At 32.2% G+C, this 24893-nt stretch overlaps 3 protein-coding genes and 1 long non-coding RNA gene across 5 annotated transcripts; all 4 read right to left on the bottom strand.

The window, feature by feature from the left end:
* Positions 1-4440: 4440 nt before the first annotated feature.
* LOC105786506 (uncharacterized) lies at positions 4441-10439 on the bottom strand. 2 transcript variants are annotated; one of them, XM_052620847.1, is made up of 2 exons: positions 10327-10439; positions 4441-6066 (listed from the first exon to the last, which is right to left on the bottom strand). In XM_052620847.1, exon 2 carries the CDS (start codon positions 6031-6033, stop codon positions 4552-4554), a length of 1482 nt encoding a protein of 493 aa, XP_052476807.1. In that variant the 5' UTR covers positions 6034-6066; positions 10327-10439; the 3' UTR covers positions 4441-4551. The 2 variants fall into 2 exon arrangements, with proteins under 2 accessions (XP_052476807.1, XP_012468437.1); XM_012612983.2 differs by lacking the exon at positions 10327-10439 and adding an exon at positions 6570-6875.
* Positions 8142-10475, bottom strand: LOC105786507 (uncharacterized). The gene is made up of 2 exons (XM_012612984.2): positions 10327-10475; positions 8142-9940 (listed from the first exon to the last, which is right to left on the bottom strand). The coding sequence occupies exon 2, from the start codon at positions 9809-9811 to the stop codon at positions 8369-8371; it is 1443 nt and encodes a 480-aa protein (XP_012468438.1). The 5' UTR covers positions 9812-9940; positions 10327-10475; the 3' UTR covers positions 8142-8368.
* A 4179-nt stretch (positions 10476-14654) lies between these two features.
* LOC128039795 (uncharacterized) lies at positions 14655-17168 on the bottom strand. The gene is made up of 3 exons (XR_008194445.1): positions 17073-17168; positions 16537-16987; positions 14655-14725 (listed from the first exon to the last, which is right to left on the bottom strand). It is a non-coding gene; the product is annotated as an uncharacterized LOC128039795 (long non-coding RNA).
* Positions 17169-19004: 1836 nt separating this feature from the next.
* On the bottom strand, positions 19005-24341 carry LOC105786508 (uncharacterized). Its single transcript, XM_012612985.2, has 7 exons — positions 22746-24341; positions 21896-21986; positions 21652-21809; positions 20777-20828; positions 20594-20673; positions 20414-20507; positions 19005-19759 (listed from the first exon to the last, which is right to left on the bottom strand). The coding sequence occupies exons 1-7, from the start codon at positions 24339-24341 to the stop codon at positions 19005-19007; spliced, it is 2826 nt and encodes a 941-aa protein (XP_012468439.2).
* Positions 24342-24893: the final 552 nt, after the last annotated feature.

Genomic DNA, 24893 nt, shown 5'->3' with positions numbered 1-24893 from the left:
TTATATATATGGATTTGCTTTACTTTTAAATAATAAATTTGAATTAATCAAATTACCATATATTAGCTACAAATTTAATCTTTGTATAATAATTTATTTCATTTTAATCTTCACACTATTTTAATAAAATAAATTTTTAAAAATAAACATATGAAAAATGAGATAAATATTAAAATTATACATGAACTTTGATTCAATGTGCAATGTCATACATGGACTTTGATTTTGCATGATTTTATTTATTTTCGCAAATAACTAGCAATATTATTGAATTAGCACCATTTTATGTTGATATAAAACATACACAAATAATTACATTAATCTGATATGAAAATAAATATATGTATTTATTTCTTTAAATGTGTACAATTGAATCGAAATAAAAATTTTACATAAACATATGAACCACGTTTCAAATTTTGTGTATATACCTATACCAAATTAAAATTAATATATCAAATCAACCCATCTCAAGTTTGGGCCTCGACCAGACCCTAATGAGCTCGCAGGCTTGACCCAAGTACTAAGCTCGAGGGGTAAGTGTGCAGGTAGATGTATCAGGCTTGGTCTCTGTATTATGAGGTTCGGTACTACGAGGTTGCATTTTCATGAGCTTGGAACTATGAATGCACGTAAGAGTAGTAAACGTGTTTACATGCATGAAGCCTACCTAATCTATCTTATCGATGAACAATACCTTATCGTATAAATATATAGATCACATAATCTAAAATACACACAAAAAAAACTCAAATGAACTAAAATTTAGGTATAAATTTACTATTTTATTCAAACATATTCTAATGCGATTGATAGTAAATGCTCCTTATCAAAAATTCGTAAGCAATGATGATTCAAAGGGAGACAAGTGGTCCAACCCACTTTACAAGTCAATCCATCTTTTCTGAGGATGTTTTTGGACGCACCATCTTCACTCTTTCTTATCACTTTGTGTCGGCACGCAATGATTTTACACATAAATAATGGTTAATATACTTAAGAGGTGTCTCTATTGTAGGAATCTGATCAAATTAGTCCCTTTATTATTAAATAGATCAATTTAATCTCCATAATACTGAAAAGAATTAAGACCAAACTGGAATAGAATTTATATTTACTATTTTTAAAAATATCATTTAATGTTTGACAGAATTACTATTTTTTAAATTTTTTTATAAAATAAATGTTACCTCCATTACAATTTGGACTTATTTGATATTTTTTCAATAGTATAGAGACTAAATTGATTCAGTCCCTATAATATAGAGACCTCTTGGGTATTTAACCCCTAAAAAATACAAATATTTTTATCTCTAACTATAACCGACATAGATAAGAACCTGTTTGAGCCATAGACTTCGTATGCGTGTGTGTTTTTTCTTGCCAAACAAGGGGCAAATTTTATTATTAGTCCTTATGCTTTTCAAAATTTTAAATTTCAGTCCTATTTCAAATGGTAGTAGTTCAATCCACTAGGTTAAATTCTTCTGCTAGTTTTGTACTATGCATAAATTGTAGATTTAACTTTTGTTCTCCAAATTGATCGTTGTTAGAAGAGGTGACGGGGGGAGGGGGTTGGTAGGGGCTTTAGCCCCTCCCTGAAAATGAAAAATTCCAATTCAGTCTCACTAGAAATAATAAAATTTCAAGTTAATCATGGTAAAATTTCACTTTGGCGTCTCAAAATATGAAAAAAACATTATGTTTAGTCCCTTAAAAATGATGAAATTATAAATTAATACATAATAAAATTACATTGTGACCTCACAAAAATTTTATAATTCAGTTCCACCCTATTTTTTTTTTTTTGGTTTCACCCTACTTTTTAAAAACTTTAAGCCAAAACTAAAATTCACAATTAAAAAAGTATAAGGACTGAAAAACAATAAAATTAAAATATAACAATAAATCCTAATAAAAAATTAACTATTAGCTTTGACAAATGGGACATATAGATAAGATGATACCTACAACACGGTTATGATCCCCAAAAAAAAAAAAAAGCGCGTTAAATGATAAAAAAGTATACTACTTTGTTAGATGCCATACGTTACCTTATGGCCACACTTCAGCATCAACTGTCCGGTTTAATCCCAGCCGAGTTTTAGGGTAGGTTTGGATGGGCGATTGAGTGCGGTGCGGTGCGTTTAGCTTACTTTTTGTCTCACGCTACAGTATCGCTACAGTATCTAATTTCACCGTCACCGCTATTTTTATACTAACCGCAGGTAAACGCACCGCCCCTCCAAACTCACCCTTAGATATTTCATTTAAGTCATTAATGTATGGTCTCCTTTATTCAGATCATCAATTGAAAACTCTCATTTCCTTTATTTTTTATAGTTTATTTTTTTCATGAAACAACTTTAAATGTCAAGAATCTGTTATCAAAACTCAAACAACTTTTTTTTTTCAATATTCGACACAGACCGTCATTTGACTTAAATCTAATGTATGTCCTTTTACTTGTAATGAGTATTGATCGTCGAATTGTCGATTGGAACTAAGTAGCCAAAATATAAACTTACTAATAGTTTAATGACATTGAGCGTCCCTTAGTTTTGGAACTCGACAACCTTTTCTAGTTTTAATTATTATGCTGACGTGGTGCTATGATATTGTGTCGTATCATCACATTAAAAAAAGTTATGATGTGATACAATCTTGAAATATTACATAATCAAACGGACTAAAACATATAAAACTTATCAAATTCAAGAACTAACGTGAACCCAAAAAAACTTAATCAAAATAAAAAAAAATATTATCAAATTCATAGATTAAACATGACCTTATCTTTAAATAAAACCCGAGACAATAAATTTAAATATAAATCAATGAAGAAAGAGAAAAAATTCTATCCCGTCCAACTATCCTGCTCGCGTTAAATTCTACCAAAAGTGTCTATTTAAGATAAGCTAAGCTAAAGAGACGCCATGCTCGACCTTAGTTTTTTAAACCAACAGGAATTTGCCCTCAAATTCCTACTAGTCATTAGCCATTGGCTGTATCATCAATTCACCTAAAACTATACATAGAATGTGGACTAATTCCCCACCCACCCACCATAGATACCTTAGCTTGTTTATTTTTAGTATCTCTTTTCACCCAAATTATCTATCATTTATACCTTTCTTTCTATATTATATAAAAAGTATAATGACTTATTTGGTCCTTTAACGTTATAAATAATATTATTTTAGTCATCTATTTAATTTTCTACTTTTTTATCAAATTATTTTAAAATAGATGAAAAATTAATATTTTTTAACTGAAGTGCCATACGTGGATGACACATCAGCATTTAATTGATTTTTTTTAATTTTAAAACTCAAGAAAATATAAAATTGAAAACCATTAAAATTATTTAAAATATATAAACAATTATAAAAAAAATTAATTAAATGCTAACAAGTCATCTACACAACAATCCACGTACATGCTATGTCAGCAAGGTTAACAAACATTAACTTTTCCATCCATCTGGGGTGATTTGATAAAAAAATATAAGTTCAAGGGTTAAAAGAGATAAAAAAATTAAATAGAAGGTTAAAATAACTCTTTTTATAAAGTTGGAGGGCCAAAAAAAATATTATACCTATATAAAATAAAAGGTTGTTAGGTGTCACCACTTTGTATGTTTTCATTGGTCTTAAACAGTAATTTTGCCCTTTTCCATTACATTAGGTGGCAGTTGGACTTGGTCTTGTGTCATTGATTTAGGATTAAATTAATTATGACAATGAACCTTTGAAATAATTGATAAAAGGATAAGCTCTAGGTCTCAAATTTTAAATATTTGTGCTTGAGTTTGACTATGTTTAAATAGTAGGTGAGTTTTGTTCAGATTTAATTTATTTTTTTAAAGAAAAAAAATATAAAACAATTATAATTTTAAAGTGTTATCAATGTAGAAAAACAGTATTACGCTCAGCTATCGGTAGTGTCCATACTGAATCTAAAAACTCCCAAAACAGTTGCACATTACTCAATCCACTTGAAACTGTTTTAGCCATATGACCAGCAACATTATTTTAAGCTCTCGAAACGTTGATGGTTTATATTTTTCTAATGACTTGAATATCATTAATTTTTTTCTCAATTTTGATCTTTACGATGATATGACACTCTAAAATTATAATACATAATCACTTAATTATTCTAAGAAAATATAAATTTTATGTATAATTTGGTACAATATCAAAGCACTTGAGCCAAAAATAGGATAAAATTGTGGACCAAAAACAATTTACGTGTTAATAAAAGGACTCACCAAGTAATTCAACAATTTCTACCTTTTCATTAAAATTCAATAAATAAGTTTAATATATCTTTTACTAATGACTAAATATAATAAAATATGTCTGAAAAATCAAATTCTAATTACAGTCAAACAAGGACCACTACAAAGAAACATATGAATTAGTGGGGCAAAAATGGTAAAAAAATAAAATGTAGGACCCATATTTTTGTTTTCATAGATTACATTGTATGGTACAAAAGTCAGTAAAAACAATGCAGCACCAACCATAGTAACTACCCTTTTATAATTCATGTCAACATGAGATCATTCCCCACATGTTTAGGCCGAAGACAAACCCGGATTTCGTGTTCTTCGGGCACCATCCGTAATTTTGGAACCATAATCTCAAGCACGGAACCTGGCCCGTCGTGATATGCTTCTATGTCGGCATCTTCGGGAATTCGAGTTGACAATGGGATTTCTCTAACGAATTCGCCGGGAGGGCAATGCTCGGGAGAGGGATCTGTAAGCTTGAAAGTCCGGTTGTGTCGTTTGATGAGCGGCATACCCGATGTGCTCAAACAAGATAGTTTTATAATACCATGAGTGAGTGTGTTCCTCCATGAGACCTTTACCCTTTGAAGATCAACAAAAGGCAAGCTGATAATGATCAAGTAACCGGCTTCGTCCTCGTAGATGGCTTTCGCAGCAGTAACGGGACCGTAAGTGCTTTTCATTACCCCGCTGAAGTCGTTTAACCAGTGTGGTTCACTAGGATGAATTTCCATGTCCGGGATTCGGTCAGGAGGAGGAATGACAGGCAAAAAGCAATCATCGTCTTTCCTCCTCTTGTTGCTCACAAGTGATAAGTCTGTGCCATCACCGTACGTATGGCTTGATGATTGAGTAGATAAATTGAGTCCAGACCCGTTGAGCAGTTTCCTCGAGTGAGAATGTGGTATGTTCTTTATTATCTGAGGTCTCTCGAGCTCAAAATCAGTGTTTGGGAGGTTTCTCCATGAACTAAAATCACTAGCTTCGGGTGGAATCGTGAAGTTTAAATCCCTTCCGGTAAGCTCAATCCATTTCTTCCGATCTTCTTCACTGAGAGCCATGAGATTCGGTGATGGAACAAGTTCGATCCCGTGCACACACTGAGGGTTTGACAATCCTCTATAATGCTTCCGTTGCATCCTATGGGAACGGATAAATCCCTTATCGACACTAAAAGGAAAAGGACGTTCCCCTTGGCGAGAATGCCCATTCATGTAGCTTCGAAGTTGCATTTTACCTAATGCATTCTCGGGCTTCTCCTTGAAAACCCACATATACATATTCTCCATGTCGTGTTGAACCATGAAAACATCCAACTTAAGATCCGATTTATCGAAACCAGAAACACCATTGCTATCTCGAACGATCTTAGCCTTGGATTTCTCTTTCAAAGCGGGTTTGAAGTAAAAGCTAAAGAACAACCAAGCACCCCATATACTATCTACCCGCTTAGTGCATTTCCGTCCGGCTTTCGAGACTGGAAGGTAGCTCTCAGTTTCATAAGCTTGTGAACACAGCCCAACATCTAGAATATCGCACTGATCGGAGTTCCATGGCTGCTGTGGTGGAGGGCTACGCTCGGCAGATAATGGCAAATTGATATCCGGTGGCCGGGACAGAATAGATTGCCGATTCTTGTCTAAATCAAACTCGTCGTGAGCGCTCGAATCCATAGATAAAAGAGTTGAAGGATGATGATTCTCCATTGAGAAAGTTGTAAGGAGAGAAGCTCCCATTTCAGCTTATGCAATTGGAGATTGTAATAATTGCTGCTTGTGGATTGAATTTTTCCATTTACCCCAAAAACCCCCCCAAAAAATTCAATAAATTATCAATCACCACATGATTTTCCCCTCAATCAAAACCCTAGAATTTTATTAAAAAAAACATAAAACAACAATCCCCAGAAAACCCACAGAAATCAACAACTTATTTTTTAAAAATCAAATTCAATAAACCCCAACTTATTAACAATATAACAAACAAATTGTAAAACATAAATAATTTGACCCTAAATTCTAACACAATAAATTTCCCTAAAAAGCTGCTAAAGAAAGAACCTAAAATCTACAGAAACTGAATCAAAAGCATAAATTCCATAAAAAAAACAAAAAAACCCAATTCTTATTTTTGCTTTACATAAAAAAAATTACATCTTAAGAATTAAAAAGAAAGAAGACCAAACTTTGACAAAGCAAAATTAAAAAAAAAAAAAAAGAGAGAGAAATTTCAAATTTTCTAGAAGAGAAATGAAGGGATCTTTAAAGGTTACCTTATGGGATAAGCATCGAGGAATCGAGATGAAGAAGGACCTTCATGAACGATTATAATGCTCAGCTCCACTAAATCATCATCATCCCCAACCTTACCCACCATTTTTTTTCCCTTTCCTTTATCTCTTCAACTATTTTTTTTTAAATTTTAGTTTCTTTTTTATATTATGATACGTTTATATGCTTTCCCCCCCCTTCTGTTCCTTCCATTTACTTGCTTTGTTTTGTGGCCAGTAAAGAGAAAACAGAGGAAAATGAAAATAAAAAAAGTGAGAGATAATGAGAAGAGAGATAATTGAAAGGTAAGCCACCGTCTCATTATACAGAGGTTTATATCGTTAGTAAAAGCCTACACTGGATATCACCCATATTGATTATCGCCGTTACTTAACGGTAACGGTGCACTTTTCCTTTGCGCCACTTTTCTCAATCCTCCACCGTTTTGTTTATCGGTAAAATACATCTAGCGGCACTAAATTTAGTAAACTTCAAAAAGTTATAAATTGTTTATTGAATTATTTGAAAGTTTTTATTTAATTTATTGGGCTGTTAAAATTATTATCGTATCGCTTTCTCTATTCCCATTGCTTACACTAATTGAAAGTTTTTTCTTCTTTCTCTTCTACAATTTTGTTTTTTTATAAAAGAGCTTTCAATGTCACGGATTTGGAAACTAAAACCCAAATAACTTTCTTCTCTAGTCTTCGGCTAACTGCCAAATCAAATTGGATCTAAGTATGTTCTTCTTCTCACTAATTGGTATTACTCCACCGTATCGATCATCGAATCATTGCTTGGAGCTCGCTAGCTAAATTAAAAAAAAAACTTAATAGCTTAGCGACTTAAATAAAAAATTTTGAATAGTCCAATTACTTAAATGAAAACTTTTTAATAGTTCAGTGATTAATTTGAAACTTTTTAAAGCTTTAGTGACTAAAACGTAAACTTATTAATAATTTAGTGATCTCGAGTGCAATTTACTCATAATTATTTTTTAACGATGTTGTGTGTTCTTAGTTTTAGTTGGGTTAATATACTATTTAGAACTTGAGTTTAGTTTCAATGTTTAATTTCGTATTTAAGTTTTGCTTTAATGCTCACTTTGGTACATAAGTTTTTTAGTTTGATACTTAAAAGTTTTTCTTAGTCAAAATTAAATATCTAAAATTTAGTTTCAATGTTCAATTTAGTGTTTTACTTTTTCTTTTGTCCTAATTAAATACGTGCATTTTTATTGAATAACGTGTCCAATGATATTTTTGATACCTAAATTTTTTAGTTTGATACTTAAATTTTTTAATCAAAATTAAATATTTGAAATTTAATTTCAATGTTTAATTTAATGCTTCACTTTTTCTTTTGTCCTAATTAAATATATGCGACCAAAAAATTTTTACTGAGTTAAATCGAGAAAAATTAACAAGTTCAAAGACTAAATGTTACTTTATCCCTTTATGCAAGGAGAGTAAATTATCTATTTTATAATAGAGGAATTAATTTGCTGTTCGATATTATTTTTGCACTAAAAGGACTAATTTGTTCTTTGATCTATAATACAAGGACCAACCAAGTAATTCAACAATTTCTACCTCTACATTAAAATTCAATAAATGTCTGAAACTACAAAACACAAGTTTAATATAATCAAATGTCCGAAAAATCAAATTCTAATTACAGTCAAAAATGGTAAAAGTATAAAACGGAAGACCCATATTTTTGTTTTCATAGATTACATTGTATCGTACAAAGGTCAGTAAAAACAATGCAGCACCAACCATACCAACTACCCTTTTATAGTTCATGTCAACATGAGATCATTCCCCACATGTTTAGGCCGAAGACAAACCCGGATTTCATGTTCTTCGGGTACCATCCGTAGTTTCGGAACCATAATCTCGAGAACAGAACCCGGCCCGTCGTGATATGCTTCTATGTCGGCGTCTTCGGGGATTCGAGTTGACAATGGGATTTCTCTAACGAATTCGCCGGGAGGGCAATGCTCGGGAGCGGGATCCGTAAGCTTGAAAGTCCGGTTGTGTCGTTTGATGAACGGCATACCCGTTGTGCTCACACAAGATAGTTTTATAATACCATGAGTGAGTGTGTTCCTCCATGAGACCTTTACCCTTTGAAGATCAACAAAAGGCAAGCTGATAATGATCAAGTAACCGGCTTTGTCCTCGTAGATGGCTTTCGCAGCAGTAACGGGACCGTAAGCGTTTTTCATTACCCCACTGAAGTCGTTTAACCAGTGAGGTTCACTAGGATGAATTTCCATGTCTGGTATTCGGTCGGATGGAGGAATGACCGGCAAATAGCAATCATCGTCTTTCCTCCTTTTGTTGCTCACAAGTGATAAGTCAGTGCCATCACTGTCCATATGGCTCGATGATTGAGTAGATAAATTGAGTACGCTCTTTATTATCGGAGGTCTCTCGAGCTCAAAATCAGTGTTCGGGAGGTTTCTCCATGAACTAAAATCACTAGCTTCGGGTGGAATCGTGAAGTTTAAACCCCTTCCGGTAAGCTCAACCCATTTCTTCCGATCTTCCTCACTGAGAGCCATAAGATTCGGTGATGGAACAAGTTCGATCCCGTGCACGCATTGAGGATTTGACAATCCTCTATAATGCTTCCGTTGCATCCTATGGGAACGGATAAATCCCTTATCGACACTAAAGGGAAAAAGACGTTCCCCTTGACGAGAATGCCCATTCATGTAACTTCGAAGCTGCATTTTACCCAACGCATTCTCGGGTTTCTCCTTGAAAACCCACATATACATATTCTCCATGTCGTGCTGAACCATGAAAACATCCAACTTAAGATCCAATTTATCGAAACCAGAAACACCATTGCTATCTCGAACGATCTTAGCCTTGGATTTCTCATTCAAAGCAGGTTTGAAGTAAAAGCTAAAGAACAACCAAGCACCCCATATACTATCTACCCGCTTAGCGCATTTCCGTCCAGCTTTCGAGACTGGAAGGTAGCTCTCGGTTTCATAAGCTTGTGAACACAGCCCAACATCTAGAATATCGCACTGATCGGAGTTCCATGGCTGCTGTGGTGGAGGGCTACGCTCGGCAGATAATGGCAAATTGATATCCGGTGGCCGGGACAGAATAGATTGCCGACTCTTGTCTAAATCAAACTCGTCGTGAGCGCTCGAATCCATAGATAAAAGAGTTGAAGGATGATGATTCTCCATTGAGAAAGTTGTAAGGAGAGAAGCTCCCATTTCAGCTTATGCAATTGGAGATTGTAACTATTGCTGTTTGTGAATTGAATTTTTCCATTTACCCCCAAAAAAAGGGCCAAAAATTCAATAAATTATCAATCACCACATGATTTCTCCTCAATCAAAACCCTAGAATTTTATCAAAAAATCAAAAACATAAAACAACAATCCCCAGAAAAATCAAATTCAATAAACCCCAACTTATCAACAATATAACAGACAAATTGTAAAATATTAAATATTTCCCCTAAATTCTAACACAAAATCTATTGAATATTTGCCTAAAAGCTGCTAAGGGAAGAACCCTAAAGTCTCCAGAAACTGAATCAAAAGCATAAATTCCATAAAAAAAACAAGTAACCCAATTCTTATTTTTACTTCAAAAAAAAAAAGAAACAAATTACATCTTAAGAATTAAAAAAAAAAAAAAGACCCAACTTTGAGAAAGCAAAAGAACAAAAAGAGAGAAATTTCAAATTTTCTAGAAGAGAAATGATGGGATCTTCCAAGATTACCTTATGGGATAAGCATCGAGGAATCGAGATGAAGAAGGACCTTAATGAACGATTATAATGCTCAGCCCCACTAAATCATCATCATCCCCAACCTTACCCACCATTTTTTTTCCATTTCTTTTCTCTCTTCAACTTTTTTTTAAATTTATTTTCTTGTTTATATAATTATACGTTTATATGGTTTTTTCCCCTTTTGTTCCTTCCATTTACTTCCTTTGTTTCGTGGCCATTAAAGAGAAAACAGAGAAGAAAATAGAAGAAAAAAACAGAGGAAACAGAGAAAAAAAAGTGAAAGAGATTTATAAGAAGAGATAATTGAAAGGTAAGCCACCGTCTCGTTGTAGAGAGGTTTATTTCGTTAGTAAACGCCTACACTGGATATCACCAATATTGATTATCGCCGTTAATTAACGGTCACGGTTGACTTTTCTCTTGCGCCACTTTTCTCAATACTTCACCGTTTTGGTTTTTGGGTAAACTACACCCAAGGTTACTAAACTCTTAGTAAGTTTATGTTTTGGTTATTCAATTTAAAAATGTTACAAAATGGTCACTAAACTATTTGAAAGTTTTTATTAAAGGCATTGAGCTGTTAAAATGATTGTTGTTTGGCCTTCTTTGTTTGTATTGATTGCAATAATTGAAAGCTCTTCTTTCCCTTCTCTTCTATAGTTCAATTTTTTTTAAATATATACTGAATTAAACATTATCTGAAATAACAAAATATCTAAAACAACAAAATCAGGGGAAAGACCATTCAGTTTCTAAGAAAAACACACAACATATGAACCAATTTCTTGCTTTCCCTTTTTTCAAATCAGTATTAGTTCAATTTGGTGCCTTAATCTAAAGTTGCGAACCAAAATCCAAATAACTTTTTCTCTAGTCTCCAACACTGATTATTAGATCGACTTGGATCTAAGATATGTTCTTTTACTCATTGATGGGTACTGATCCACTACACCAATTATCGAATCGTCGCTTAAAAAGCTTACTAGCTGAACTTTACAAAAAGGTTTAACAATCCAATGACTTAAATAAAAACTTGAATAGTTCAATGACTTAAATGAAAACTTTTGAATAATTCAATGACCATTTTGTAATTTTTTAAAGTTGAATGATCAAAATGTAAACTCACTAATAATTTAATGACCTTGGGTGTAGTTTACCCAATTATTTTATAATGATGTGACGTGTTCTTAGTTTTTAATTAGGTCGATATACTATTTAGAACGTGAATTTGGCTTCAATGTTTACTTTAGCTCTGAGTTTTTCACTTAAATACTTGAGTTTTCTTTTATCAAAATTAAGTACCTAAATTTGACTTTAATGTTTAGTTTAATACTTAACCTTTATTTTATACTAATTAAGTACCCACATTTTTTAGAGTACACATGTCCTAATGATATCATTTTATAAATTTCCTTAAATGTATTCCGACAAACAACAATTAAGATTATTTTTTCAAAAAAAATTATATATTTTTTATTAAATCGAATATAAATTATGCAATTAATATTGTATTTGTAGGTTTTGATCATAATTGTTCTTTCTGACATAAAGATATCTAGAATTATCCATAGCCCCTCCCCAATCCATTAATAAAAGGATAATGCGCTTCAACACACTCAAACCCACGCTCGCTTGTATTGACAACAATACCTATACCAATCGAGCTAAGACTAAATCGACAAAACCTTTTGGTTTTTAATGGTCAAATATTAAAAAAAAAACAAGTAATTTGGGTTGCTTCCAATAGTTTTTCTCAACTAATTTCTATCAAACTGTAGTACCAGTTTTTATTGAGAGATAATTACTTTCCTACTAAAAGTAATAAATCGTTTCTGGTTCTGTGTTGGTTCGTGATTGTTTAAGCTCACACTCAAAACACTTCGTGATACGAGAATAGTAGAGAAGGTCGTTCGATTGAAAATCGAGAACGTCTAGGATCCGTCTCGCTCAAAGCACATGTACTTTTCAGGAAAAAAATTACTATAAATATCACAAACTTACTCGATTTTCTAAATTTTAATTTTTCACTGTGATTGAAAATCATTTTTCTAAACCAAAATTTTCTAACAACAAATCATATGGCTAAAATAGCAGGAAACTTGAAACTATCATATAATTAAATATATATTTTTTATAAAAAAAATATCGATAAACTCAAAATAATACACCAAAATAGATCGATAACAATATGTACTATTTCCGATAAAAAAAAAAACAATGCATCCATTGATACAATGCCAATCACCTTAATTCTATTATTACTTGAAAAAGCTCAAACTATGTAAGTGGGAGATGTACTTGACATTAAAATTAGCCCAAATCAAATTTAAGTCACTAAAGACCTCTCGTCTCGATAGAGTCTAATAGCTTGTGGTTAGGAGGTATGTCTGGAAAAGATTAAAAGAAAAAAGAAAATAAATGGGGCTTCATTGTTTCGTATAATGACTTATTGGGTGCTGCTGCTGAATAATGGACCATCTGCTGCACTACTAATTTTTTGGACCACACTCAACATTCATTGCCTGTTTCCATTTTTACGAGTGATACGTTTTTTTCTGGATTCTAGATGTGCTAGGGTTTATGTATAGTTATAGCTATGATTACGATAGCTATAAGTACAAACATGTGCTATAATTTTAAATATTTTGATTAATCAATCATTCATCAAATTTAACTTTTATAAACAATTTTTTTTTGCATATAATAAAATTTCAAAATCGATTTTATTTGGATTATATTTTATCTTTTTTTTATTAAAATAATGAATAAAGTAGTTTTTGTATATTAGTTCGAAGAGGAAATTAGTTCCTTCTATTAAAATTTCATCCATGGTGTGTCTTGTGTACCTTATGCTGACGTACAGAAGTTAATTTTTGAGTAAAAAGGATAAAATACAATTTAACTTTTAGTATATCCACAAAATTTCAAATTTCAAATTTAAAAAGAAAAAAAAAAAGACCCAATTTTCTAGAAGAGAAATGAAGGGATCTTCAAAGATTACCGTATGGGATAAGCATCGAGGAACCGAGGGATGAGAAATTAATATAAGCATTTTCATTAAAAAAATAATTTGACTCATTTTAAAATATTAATGTTTAAATTTAATTAAAAAATATTATCCAAATTAATAAAAATATATAAAAATGGATAAACTATAAAAACAGTCACTTTTGTTTGCCTCATATTACATTTTAGTCATTTATGTTTAAAATGTTACATTTTAGTTACTTATGTTTAAAATGTTACATTTTAGTCACTTACGTTATCGTTTTGTTACGACGTGATCACTTTACCATTACGCTTCATTACCTCCCTAACGGTGATCCTACGTGGCAGTCTAAATGGGTTTTAAAAATGCCAACTTAGGTGTCCTATGTGGTAGTCCAAACTAAATTTATTTAACAACTAAACATCCAAGTTGGCATTTAAAACCCATTTAGACTGCCACGTAGGTCTGCCGTTAGGGAGATAACTGAGTTTAACGGTAGAGTGGTCACTTCGTAATAAAACGATAACGTAAGTGACTAAAACGTAACATTTAAAACATAAGTAACTAAAATGTAATCTGAGGCAAACAAAAGTGACTATTTTTATAGTTTATCCTATAAAAATTGAAGGTTGAATTTATCATTATATCATATAATATCTATAAATATTTTATTTCTTAGTTAGTGCCCAAAATCAAGCATCATCAAAAATCATTACAAATTTATAAATGTGACACATTGTTTGTAGGATGTTTGATAATTTGATTTCCATAACATTAATCAATAGGTGGTTGAATATATATTTGTGCCTAAAAACTACAAAGAAAGACTCAATATTTTGGCATAAAACAAAAACCTTTAAGATGGTGGATACTTTTTTTTGAATAATCTCATTATAGATTCTGATCATATCTATTCTTTTTGACACAATGCTTAGAACTACTCATAACATCTCCCCAACCTATAAATAGGAGGATAATGCGCTTCAGCACAGTCAAACCCACATCCTCCTATATTGACAACAATAGTTATTTCAATCGAGTTAAGACTCAATCGGCTAAGATGTTGAATACTTAATTGCATTTAATTAAGCAGAAGAAATTTAAACTTAATAATTGAAACAACTTATATAGAGATCTATGATTGGTGGAATATGGGGATCCTATTAGCCTCATTCTTTACATTTTTTTAATTCCTCATTAACAAACAAACAAACAAACAAAAAAGCAACATTATAGTCCATATCAAATGAGTTGAAGAACTCTCTTCCAATTAAAGTCGATAGTAGAAGAATAGTTCTATATGGATTCAACTTGTGTTGTATGGTCTGTACCGCAGAGGTGCCCCAGTCCAGCTTTATGCTTTGGCCCTTCACCCTCACAGATCTATTTATTTTGCCACTGTATTTATTTTTTCAACAAGTGAGGGATTTACGTCACACAATTATATGGTAGTTGCTTATTTATTATTAAATTCAAATTGCAATAACTATTATCAACCATTTCTTCTTCTTAGCATCAGCAAGTCACTGATGCTCGAGCAAAAAACTGCCAACTTTCCTATATCTGTTTTAAGCTCTTTTTATCTTTAATGGAGTTTTAAGTTTAATAACATGGAACTATTATATAATTCAAATCAATCATCATTCACATATATTATAAATGTCTATAAACTTTATTTAACAAATCTCAGAATCAATTGGGGACGAAAATTTTTGAAGGAGAAATGTAACGATTCGATTTTCATTGGTGTCGAAAAAATCAGTTTTGAAACCAAATTCATTAAATCGAACCGTCCATAATTTTTAATTAAGCAGGTACGAAGCAAGCACTGAATTAATTAGAGCTATTTGAGAGGTTGAATCAAGAAAATTATGAGTCAAATACGAGATTAAAAAACATATTTAATTAATAATTAAACATATCAATTAAGTTAGTATAAATGGTATGAGGGTTAAATTGCATAGTGATTCAAATGAATAGAAAATTGATTAGAAATTTTATAAGTTGTTAATAAGCTAGTAACCAAGTCCTTGAAATAAATATTCCACAATTAATATTATGGTAGTGGAATTCCATGGTTTTCTCCACCATTATTCATTAATCAACATTAGAAAACATGATTAGTGATAGATTAATGATTTATTAACTTAATTAAATCACTAATTATATATATATCCTTTAGTGGGAAAGAGAGAATGAACATTAGTTTTCATTCTCTTCCTCTCCATTCGGTAGCAAAATAAAGGAATAGAAGAAGACTTTTGTTATGATATTTGTTATTATCAGTCCAAAGCCCGAATGAGTTCGGGTTGGATGTCATTGAGCTCGCGCGATGAGCTCGCATGATAATAGCAGACTAAGCTCGCATAATAATATGTGTTCACAGAAGGGGTACTTATATTATCCTGTAAAATCACACGTGAAATCGCATATAGGATCACATAAATACGTTTTAAGTCTAGAGTATAATACGTGTTGATATGCATGAAACCTACCTAGTACATCATATCAATGAACAACACTTATATCATATAAATAGAGAAGCCTCACCATCTAAAAAGGACAGAAATAAATATTCAACAACTTTCATTTTGCATTCGATACAAATTAATCGACCTCGATGACTTTTATGGAATTTTGATCATCTAAGGTTAAGAATTCATGCTAATGTGTTACATTTCTTAGTTGTTGAGTTTTAATCAAGTTGCCATTAAAGAATCGATGAAATTAAATTTCAAAGAGATTGATTCATGAATAATGAGCTATTATAATTCGTTTCAATTATTAGTTCGATGAATGGTTAGTTGACATAGTAAAAATAATAGCAAGTTTCTAGCCATTGGAAGCCTGCTTTAAATTAGGCCGGAATAGCCCATTAAAGCAAGATCAAGAGTGGATCACTGATGGTCTAATTCTTCCCCCAGCCCTTGTATTCTTTAAACATTTGAAATTTAGTCTAATTTTAATTTCATGAATTCAATCCCTTACTTGTTTGACTTAAAAATTAAAGTCCAATTGACAACCTTGTTAATGTTAAATTCATGAAATTAAAAGTAGACTAAATTTCAAAAGTTTAAAGAATACAAGGGCTGGAGGAAGAATTAAACCATAACTGATCCTAAAACTTGTAGATTTTGGTTTTCTTAAGATTCAAAAATGTTAACTGCGAAAGCAAGAAGAACAGTGAAAGAGATAATGAGGAACCTTACCTTTTGATCAAATCTAGCGCGCGAATTTCTTCACCAATTTTCAATGAACTAACGAACCTCAGCTGAATCTTTTTTTGGATTTCCAGATCTTCAATGCTCGAATTTCTTCAACGCCGTTTTTTTTCCCACACGCTGAAACGGAGAACCGATCTCTTCATCTCCATCACTGCCATCCCTGAGTACATCGAAATCATCGTTAAGATCAATGGCTTTGTTTCTCCAGCTGCCTCCGTTAGAGTTCCTCGAATCCTCTTCCACGAACACCTTAAGTTCATCAACAGGCCACTCAAATCCCTTAAAATTCGTCTCCAATTTTGCCTTCTTTGAACGGCTTATCTTGGACGAGATCCCTGCTAGAATGACCGGATCTAAATAATCTTCTAGCCTTTTTTTAACCGTTCTTCCGCTCTGTTTCGAATTCACTTTCAATGCCAAAGAGTTAGAAACTTCCCTGCAAAAAAAAAGGAAATTTTGCAATTAAATCAAACGGGAAATTCAAAGCCGCTTTGGCTAAGCAGAGAGGTAAGAGAAAGTACGGAGGAGAATGAAGCGAGGCAGGGCGGAGGAGGCGTTTTTGGATATCTTCTACGGTGGCGAGAGGACTGGAATCTTCAAGCCTTATGCTCTCTGTCATACTTTCGCGCCTTAAATTCAAACCAGTTAATCGGTTACAAATACTTTCTAAGCTGCATCAGGTTTATAATTTTGGTTAAAATATGGTACAAGTCCCTGTATTTTTTTACATTTGAAATTTAACCTCTCTACTTTTATTTTCAAGAATTTAATACATTTATTTTTAGATTTCAAAATTCAGGTTTAATTGTTAACACTGTTAAAACTCTTCTAATAAATTCGCTAACATGACATTTTAAAATAATAAAAAAATTATTCGATAGTCATGTAATAAAAAAATGACATTGTAATGAACACTGAATTTAACGGAAGAATTTTAATGATATTAACATTTGGACTTACATTTTAATTTTGAAAAGAGAAGGACTAAATTTCAAACGTAAAAAAATTACAAAAATTTTGAGTATATTTTAATCTTTTATACATCATCTAATTTATATTATATGCAAATTAAATATGTAATTCCATAATATAAGTACTAGAAAAATTAAATCATTGTTTACGTTTAAAATTTTATCAGAAAATTAATAATTATAAAAAATATTTTTACAATGAAAAAAATAATATGGATGAAAATGGGTTTTGGATTAATCGTTACAAATATAAGTAACTTTTTAGACAACATTTGATAGTCATATTTCACGTTGAGCTGAACTAAATCAACTATATTATATATTGGTGACATACATAACTCAATCAGCCTAACTCAACTCATAGACACCATTACGATAAAATAGAGGTGTTTAAGTTCGGTTTGCCCGGTCAGTCTGACTCACTTTGGGCCAAATTTCTGTGTAGATTTTTTAAAATTGGATTAATCAACTTGACCCATTATATTATTTAAAAATAATATAGTCTATGAGACTTTGGTTTAGTGACAAAGTTGAATCTAGGGGAACTTTGAAATTTCAAGTTTGATTACATTATGTGTAGATCATGTACGAGTTATCACTACAGATTTATTTTAGTTTGTGGATCTTGTATAAGTATATTTTGAATATTAATCTAATTTTAATTTGTAATGTTAATTTTAATTATAGTTATTAAATTTATTAATTGTGATTGATTTTACATGTAATTATACGACGATAAAACTACAATGGAGACCTTATATTAGAAGTCAGATCCCGTATTACTCCCTCTATTCAATAAATAGGCAAAATGAGTCCCTATACGTTAGACCAAAGAGAAAATTGGTCATTCTGATAAAAGTTTCATCAATTTCTATTGTTAAGTGATGACGCATTACTATCTAGTTGCTTGAATTAGTTCCTCCATGTAAAAAATTCCATCCATTTCACTGTCTATTAAAAATTCCATCAATTTCTTCCGTTAACAATTTCATCCATTTTGCTTGAATAAGTCTTCATTGTCAACCTGAGGTACATGTGGCACGTCAAGTGTCATTGTATGATTGCTCCATTAGTCACGTAAGCACTTAACAATAAAACTGGTTGGGATTTTTACCAAAAAGACCCGTATGCTCTTTGATTTAATATACAATAATGAATTTACTCTTTTGTTTTCAGTAAAAAAGGTAAAATGCAATCTAACTCCGACCTCCATGGTACTTTTACATACAAACATTGAAATGAATTATAATTTTTTTTTGAAATTCAATTAGATGAAACAATTTCACAAAAAGGGTTTGATTAATTTCTTTTAAAAGATTAAAATTTATATTAAAAAGCCAATTTTGCAATGTAATTCAATTCTCTGTCATGCAAAAAAAAAATTGTTAGATTAAAAGAAAAAAAAAACAAAAATAAAAATAAAAATAAAAATAAAAAAGCAAATTTGTTTTTCGATGCTTTGATAAATATGATTATACAATTTTAGAGGCGACTAACTCTACGTGGTAACCCGAAATTTTGGTAAATCCTTATTTCGCCACTCAAAGTGGCCGTCACAATTACTAGTCCCCAAGCTGCCGCATTGTGTCCGTGACTGCTGACATTGAACCACGACCAAGGCGACGATCCTATGAAAGAAGATATCGATGGTGAATCACCGTATCTTATTGAACCCGAAACCCGGTTCGAACCTGAAGAGTTCAAGTTGCTGGCACCGGAAAGAGTGGAAGACCTTGACATCGATGATGTTGATGTTGATGATGATGAATCATCATTTGAGACCGAACTACTTCGACTTGAAGCCGAAGCAGTGGAAGACCTCGACATCGAATCGGCCATCTCACCATCTTCGTCAGTTATAATTTTGCCTAGATGGTGGTTGCTCTTCTTTTTCGGAAGTGGCGGCAAGGGCAAAATTTTCTTGTTATGATCATTTTTAGTCGGGGATTCGCCATTGGGAACTTGTAAACTTTTGGAGCTCCGTTTCAAATGCGATGATCCTGTCATTGACAGGGGCTCGCTTTTGATAGTGCCTGGCCATGGGATTGCTACCGAAACGTCTTTGCATGGGAAATATTCGTGGCCTCGTGCAGTGATCACTGATCGTTTTCCGGTGCCGGTGTTCCGAGGCTCTTCGGTTCTCCATATGAAAACCTGAGAATCTTCACTTGCACTTATCACATATGTTCCGTCGGATGTAAACGTAGCTGCAATTTGACTGTTTGTATTTTTGAACCCTGATCACAAAGAGCAAGTTTTATCGACCAGAATAAACTTGTTGAACTATGTTACTTGGAGTTGGGCATACGCCCGACATGGAAAAAATTCAAGCAAAAATCAACTATCTAGTTGAATTAACTTGTTTATGTTCACAACCATGGTAAATATAATTAACCAAAATAAACTCGTAGAAGTATGTTAACTTAGAGTCGAATATGTATTCAATATAAGGATAACAATGGAGCAGGGTGGGAGTGAGTACACAGTAAATATATTGACAAAATAAACCTATATGAAGTATATTAGTGAGAAATTCGTAGTGCCGCACGGGTTTTGTTATCCTAGTCCATCAGTTCTCGATCTAATCAGACCATTTAATTTAAATCTAATAAATTATTAAATAATCATAAATATTAAAAAAATATAAAATTTACCACTAGTTTAATCGGTTTTTTAGCCTAATTTATGCCAAATAATAATTCACAGATCAATAAGTTTTTTATCTCTCTTTAAACTAATACCCCAACTCATATTATCCAATTAAGAAAAGATTGACATTAAGTTCTTTTTTTTTCAAAATTTTTATATGATTTTAAAGCATCATATTTTCATACCCATATTCCGATGCAACATTGAATACAAATATCAAACAATAAATAGTCATGGGGTACCTTTAAATTTATAAAAGACTTCGGGACCGCCCAAAACTCGTATTCGGGAATCGGCAGAAGTGATAAGTAATTCGGTTGGATTAATCGGACAATACTGCTTGATATTAAAAACAATTATAAACCGTTAATGCATCAAATATAAATTCTAAAAAAAAAAGAGTTGAAGGGGAATGAAATTACTTGAAAACCAGTGATCTTTTTAGCATTGTCTTTCTTCTTGTTTTGAGTGGTGATCTGATCTAATTGAGTTAATCTGCAATCTAAATCATCAATTTATTTAATGATGAGAAAAATATAATTTAATTTCAATTAAAAGCTACTTACGAATATATGGATTAAAAGGAAAATCAGAGCAAACCATACCCTCAGTACTGTATAGTCGACAACTGCCTTTATGTGTACCAATTATGGCACCCTTCATTAATGAAAAACATATTCATAGTTTAGAATGTGAATATATTACAAAACCTCAATTTCATACATATATATACACGTATATTGTGAGTGGAGTTTTTAAATTTCACAAATAGAATTGTCAATTGATATGTGCATTGTTGTTAATACAGGAAGAAGTGAGTTCGAGTGCGCTGAAACGCATTATCCTCCTATTTATGGGTTGGGGACGGACTATGGGTAATTCTAGGTATTGTGTCAAAAAGAATAGATATGACCAGAACCTATAATGAGATTGTTAAAAAACAAAATTCACGAAACTTTTATGAACATTGCTCAATTAATGTAATTTTGAAAGATTGACAAACAATGGGTTATGTTACTTGGATCCGAATATGGAAATATGCCTATTAAAAATAATTAAATAAGAACAAATTGGAATAGAGTTAACATTTCTTGTTTAAAAAATAAAATCAATTGAACTGCAATTGGAAAAAATAATTTTTATACAATGAAATGTTAACTTTGTTACAATTTGGACTTATTTGATTCTTTTAATTATATAAAAACTAAATTAATCCATTTAATAATAGAGAGTCTAATTTAATCTAATCCTATAATGTAGGGACCTCCAAAGTATTTTTAACCATTTTAATGTTATGATATTAAATAACTACTTAGCCCAAAAGATTGTATAAATATTTATGTTGAGTTGAACATCAACTTAAATAATAGTATTTGATCGAATTAGAATTAAATTTTAAATAATAAATTTCAGATCAAACTCGAGCTCAAGTAACTCGATACAACTCGAGTATAGATATTTTAAGAAAAATGAAAAATACCTGACCATCAGGAGTGTAACAGACAGCAGTAACCATTTCATTAATGTCAGTCCAATCAACAACTTGCCTCTTTGGTATGTTCCAAATCCTAACTTTTGTATCAAGTGACCCACTTATGAAATAATCATCATCCATTGGATTGAAATGTATGCATGTTACTGCCAAATTAAATTAAATTAAATTAAAAGGGACTGATTTGTAATTTTATAAACTTTGAAGTTAAAACAAACTGAAATTATCTTACCATAATCATTGTGGGCAAATAATTTTAGACAGCTCTTGGTATCCAAATCCCATAACCTTACGGTTTTGTCCATGGAAGACGAAAGCAATTGCTGCAAAATAATGAAACATTCGAGAATTTTAATAAAAATATTAAACTCGAAAAATGTGATTCGATTTTTTAAAATATTACCATATTAAAAAAATTAAAAAATAATATGGATGGAAATAGACTGGCTTAGGTTAATTATTATAAATAGAGATGATTTGGATAAAATTTGAAAACTTGGTTGGATTAAGCTTAACAGTAAGCAAAAATCGGCTTTATCGACTTAACCAATCAAATCAACTTATTTTTAGTTGATTCGATTATATTGGTTAAGAACTAAACAATTAGTTAAAGTATGAAATTGACCGGTTAGATTTTTTAATTTTTAATCGAATAGATCGATTATTCTCTTGCATTTGCTTGTAACTTAAATAAAATTCGACCCAACCTAACACATACATATATATATATACACACATGTTATAAAACATGATAGAAGTATCATGAATATATTTGTATTAGGAGACAATTACATTTTGTCCCCTCTGCTAAAATAGTAAACAAATTACTCCATGTATGTTAGATTAAAGAGCAAATTAATCTTCTATTATAAATTACATTCATTTCTACTATTCAAAATTGATCCTTATGCGTCAATATAAGGTACACATAGTATGTCACGTCTCATTGTATGGTTATTTTGTCAATCAAATCAGTTTTTAATGGTATGAGTCGATCGGTTTATTTTTTGATGTAATGTGTCCAGAATGATTTAAAAGATAGAAAATTTTAGATGATTAATTAAGAATGGTTAGAATCATACCTGGGATCTAGACCAAGACAAGTCCAAAACATCATCCAAATGTCCTTTGAAAGAACATATCGGTTTATCCGACAATGAAAACACAGTTTCCGGCACATGAACATAGTTAGGAACTTGATTCCCTTTTTTACTACTCGACGATCCTTTTCCTTTCTTCTTTTTATCTTCCGGCGACGAACACGCTTCATTCATCGGCTTCACTTCACATTCTTGTACTTCCCATACATATATCATCGTATCTTCACCGGCGCTAGCCAAAAACCTGGCGTTGGTACTGAATTTTATACTCCAAATCGACCCTTCATGAGCTTGAATCTCTTGACATAAATGTAAAGCACTCAATTCCTTATACGATTTCCCCGTTTGTCGAACTTTCACCCATTGATTATTATTACTATTTCCGTTGTTCTTCTTTTGATCGACATTAAATAAATTTTGTTCCTTTTCTTTTTCACCTCTCAACGTCATCGAAGTTGCCACCCCTTTGATGCTTTTCAACACGGCGGCGCCGCGCTTTTTGCTTACTTTCAAGCTCTTTGAAAAATAAGAGTTGAGTTTCCGGTCGCTGCCGTGTTGGTTCGTTACCATGCGGTTAACATTTTCATCACGGCTCATTAAATCTTTAACCACCGGCGAATACCCTACCGATTTCTCGAATTCATCCATTGTTAATTGTTTTCCCGTTTGGATATCGCTCAACTTGTTCCACATTCCGTCTTGATCGAACTCGTTGACGATGAATTCTTTCCCGTTATCCAAATTCTTGATTAAGAAAAATGCTTCAAAGTTGTTGTCCGAAAAAGCCGACGTGAAACCGTCGTTTTGCTTCGTCGAAACATTGTTATTGTTGTTGTTGTTGCTACCACTACTCGCCACGGCGGTAGCATCTTTAGTTGAAGCTTTCTTAGCGGTTGCTTCTTTGTTAGGATACGATTGTGCTCTGGGTGTTGACATTAATGACGAAGTTCTCCTCAAGCTTTGTTTCGATACCGAACCGAGTAACTGTTTTTTTCGTTTCTTTTCGATCGAAAGCAGCTCCATTTCGCCGTCGGATCGAGATCCGCCCACCGAACCAGAACGTGGCTTGCTTTCTTTCGAACCATCTTTCTTGTTCTTCTCATCTTTAGAATCAGTTGTAACCGTAGTTGTAACTTTGGGTGGTGGTGGTGGTGGTGGTGGTGGTAGTGTCGTCCGAACCGAGCCATTAAGTACCTTATTGGTATCTAAATGTTTGAAGCTTAAAAGCTCTTTGTTAGCGGATAAGCCCATCCCTTGAAATAATTGTTGTCTACGGTGCTTTATGGACCCGGGAGATGACTTCCATATATCGTAATTAGGCGACATTGGTGGCATTATTGGTGGTGCCACTATTGGCGGTGCGACTGTTGCCACCGCCTTTGCACGATGGATGGGTGAGCCATTGGACGAGAACGAATGTCGACAGTCATCGAAATCATCGCTATCTTCATCGGTCAAGTCTCGAGGCACGGCGGAGGATACTCGATTACTAGGTTCAAAGAACTCATCATCGTCGTCACCTAGGCCATCCCAATTCATGGTCATGGTTTTTCTTCGCTCTAATTTGCGAGGCTCCATTTTGGGTCATTTGATAGAAAAAAAAGAAGAAGATAATTTCTTTTTTCAACGACAATAACAACAAAAAGGAAAAAAAGGTTATCACTTTTGAGGTTGAAACATAGGCTTTTGATTCAACAGTTCTTTGTTTTTGTTTTTTTTTTTTTTCCTTTAGTTTCTTTTGTTTTCTTGGGAAAGTGTTAGGGAAGAAAATTGGAAGGAAAATTGAAGGATATGGAAGAGAGGAAAAGAAGGGAAATTATCGTTAATGAAAAGGAAATTGACCGTCAAATAGGGTCGTTTAGTTTTGACATTTTTAATGTTGGTTTAATTTTGTCTTTGGTCCTTGTATCTTTTTAATTTTTATAATTTAATTCTTTTACTTTGGTTTAAAAATTAAAATCTTATTGATAATACATATACAAATTTAAATAAAGTCAATTAATAGTGTTATCAGTTACATTCTTTTATACTAACAAGTATTGAGTGCAGTGGTAAGACACATTGCACTCTTAAGAAGAGAGGCGACATTGTTAAGAGGGGCAGCCAATAACCTTGATCATAGACTATAAA

This window comes from Gossypium raimondii, chromosome 1 (genome assembly GCF_025698545.1).
Source record: "Gossypium raimondii isolate GPD5lz chromosome 1, ASM2569854v1, whole genome shotgun sequence".
In the NCBI taxonomy this organism is placed as follows: Eukaryota; Viridiplantae; Streptophyta; class Magnoliopsida; order Malvales; family Malvaceae; genus Gossypium; species Gossypium raimondii.
Note: the sequence above shows the minus strand (reverse complement) of the source record. Positions and strands in the feature narration are given on the sequence as shown.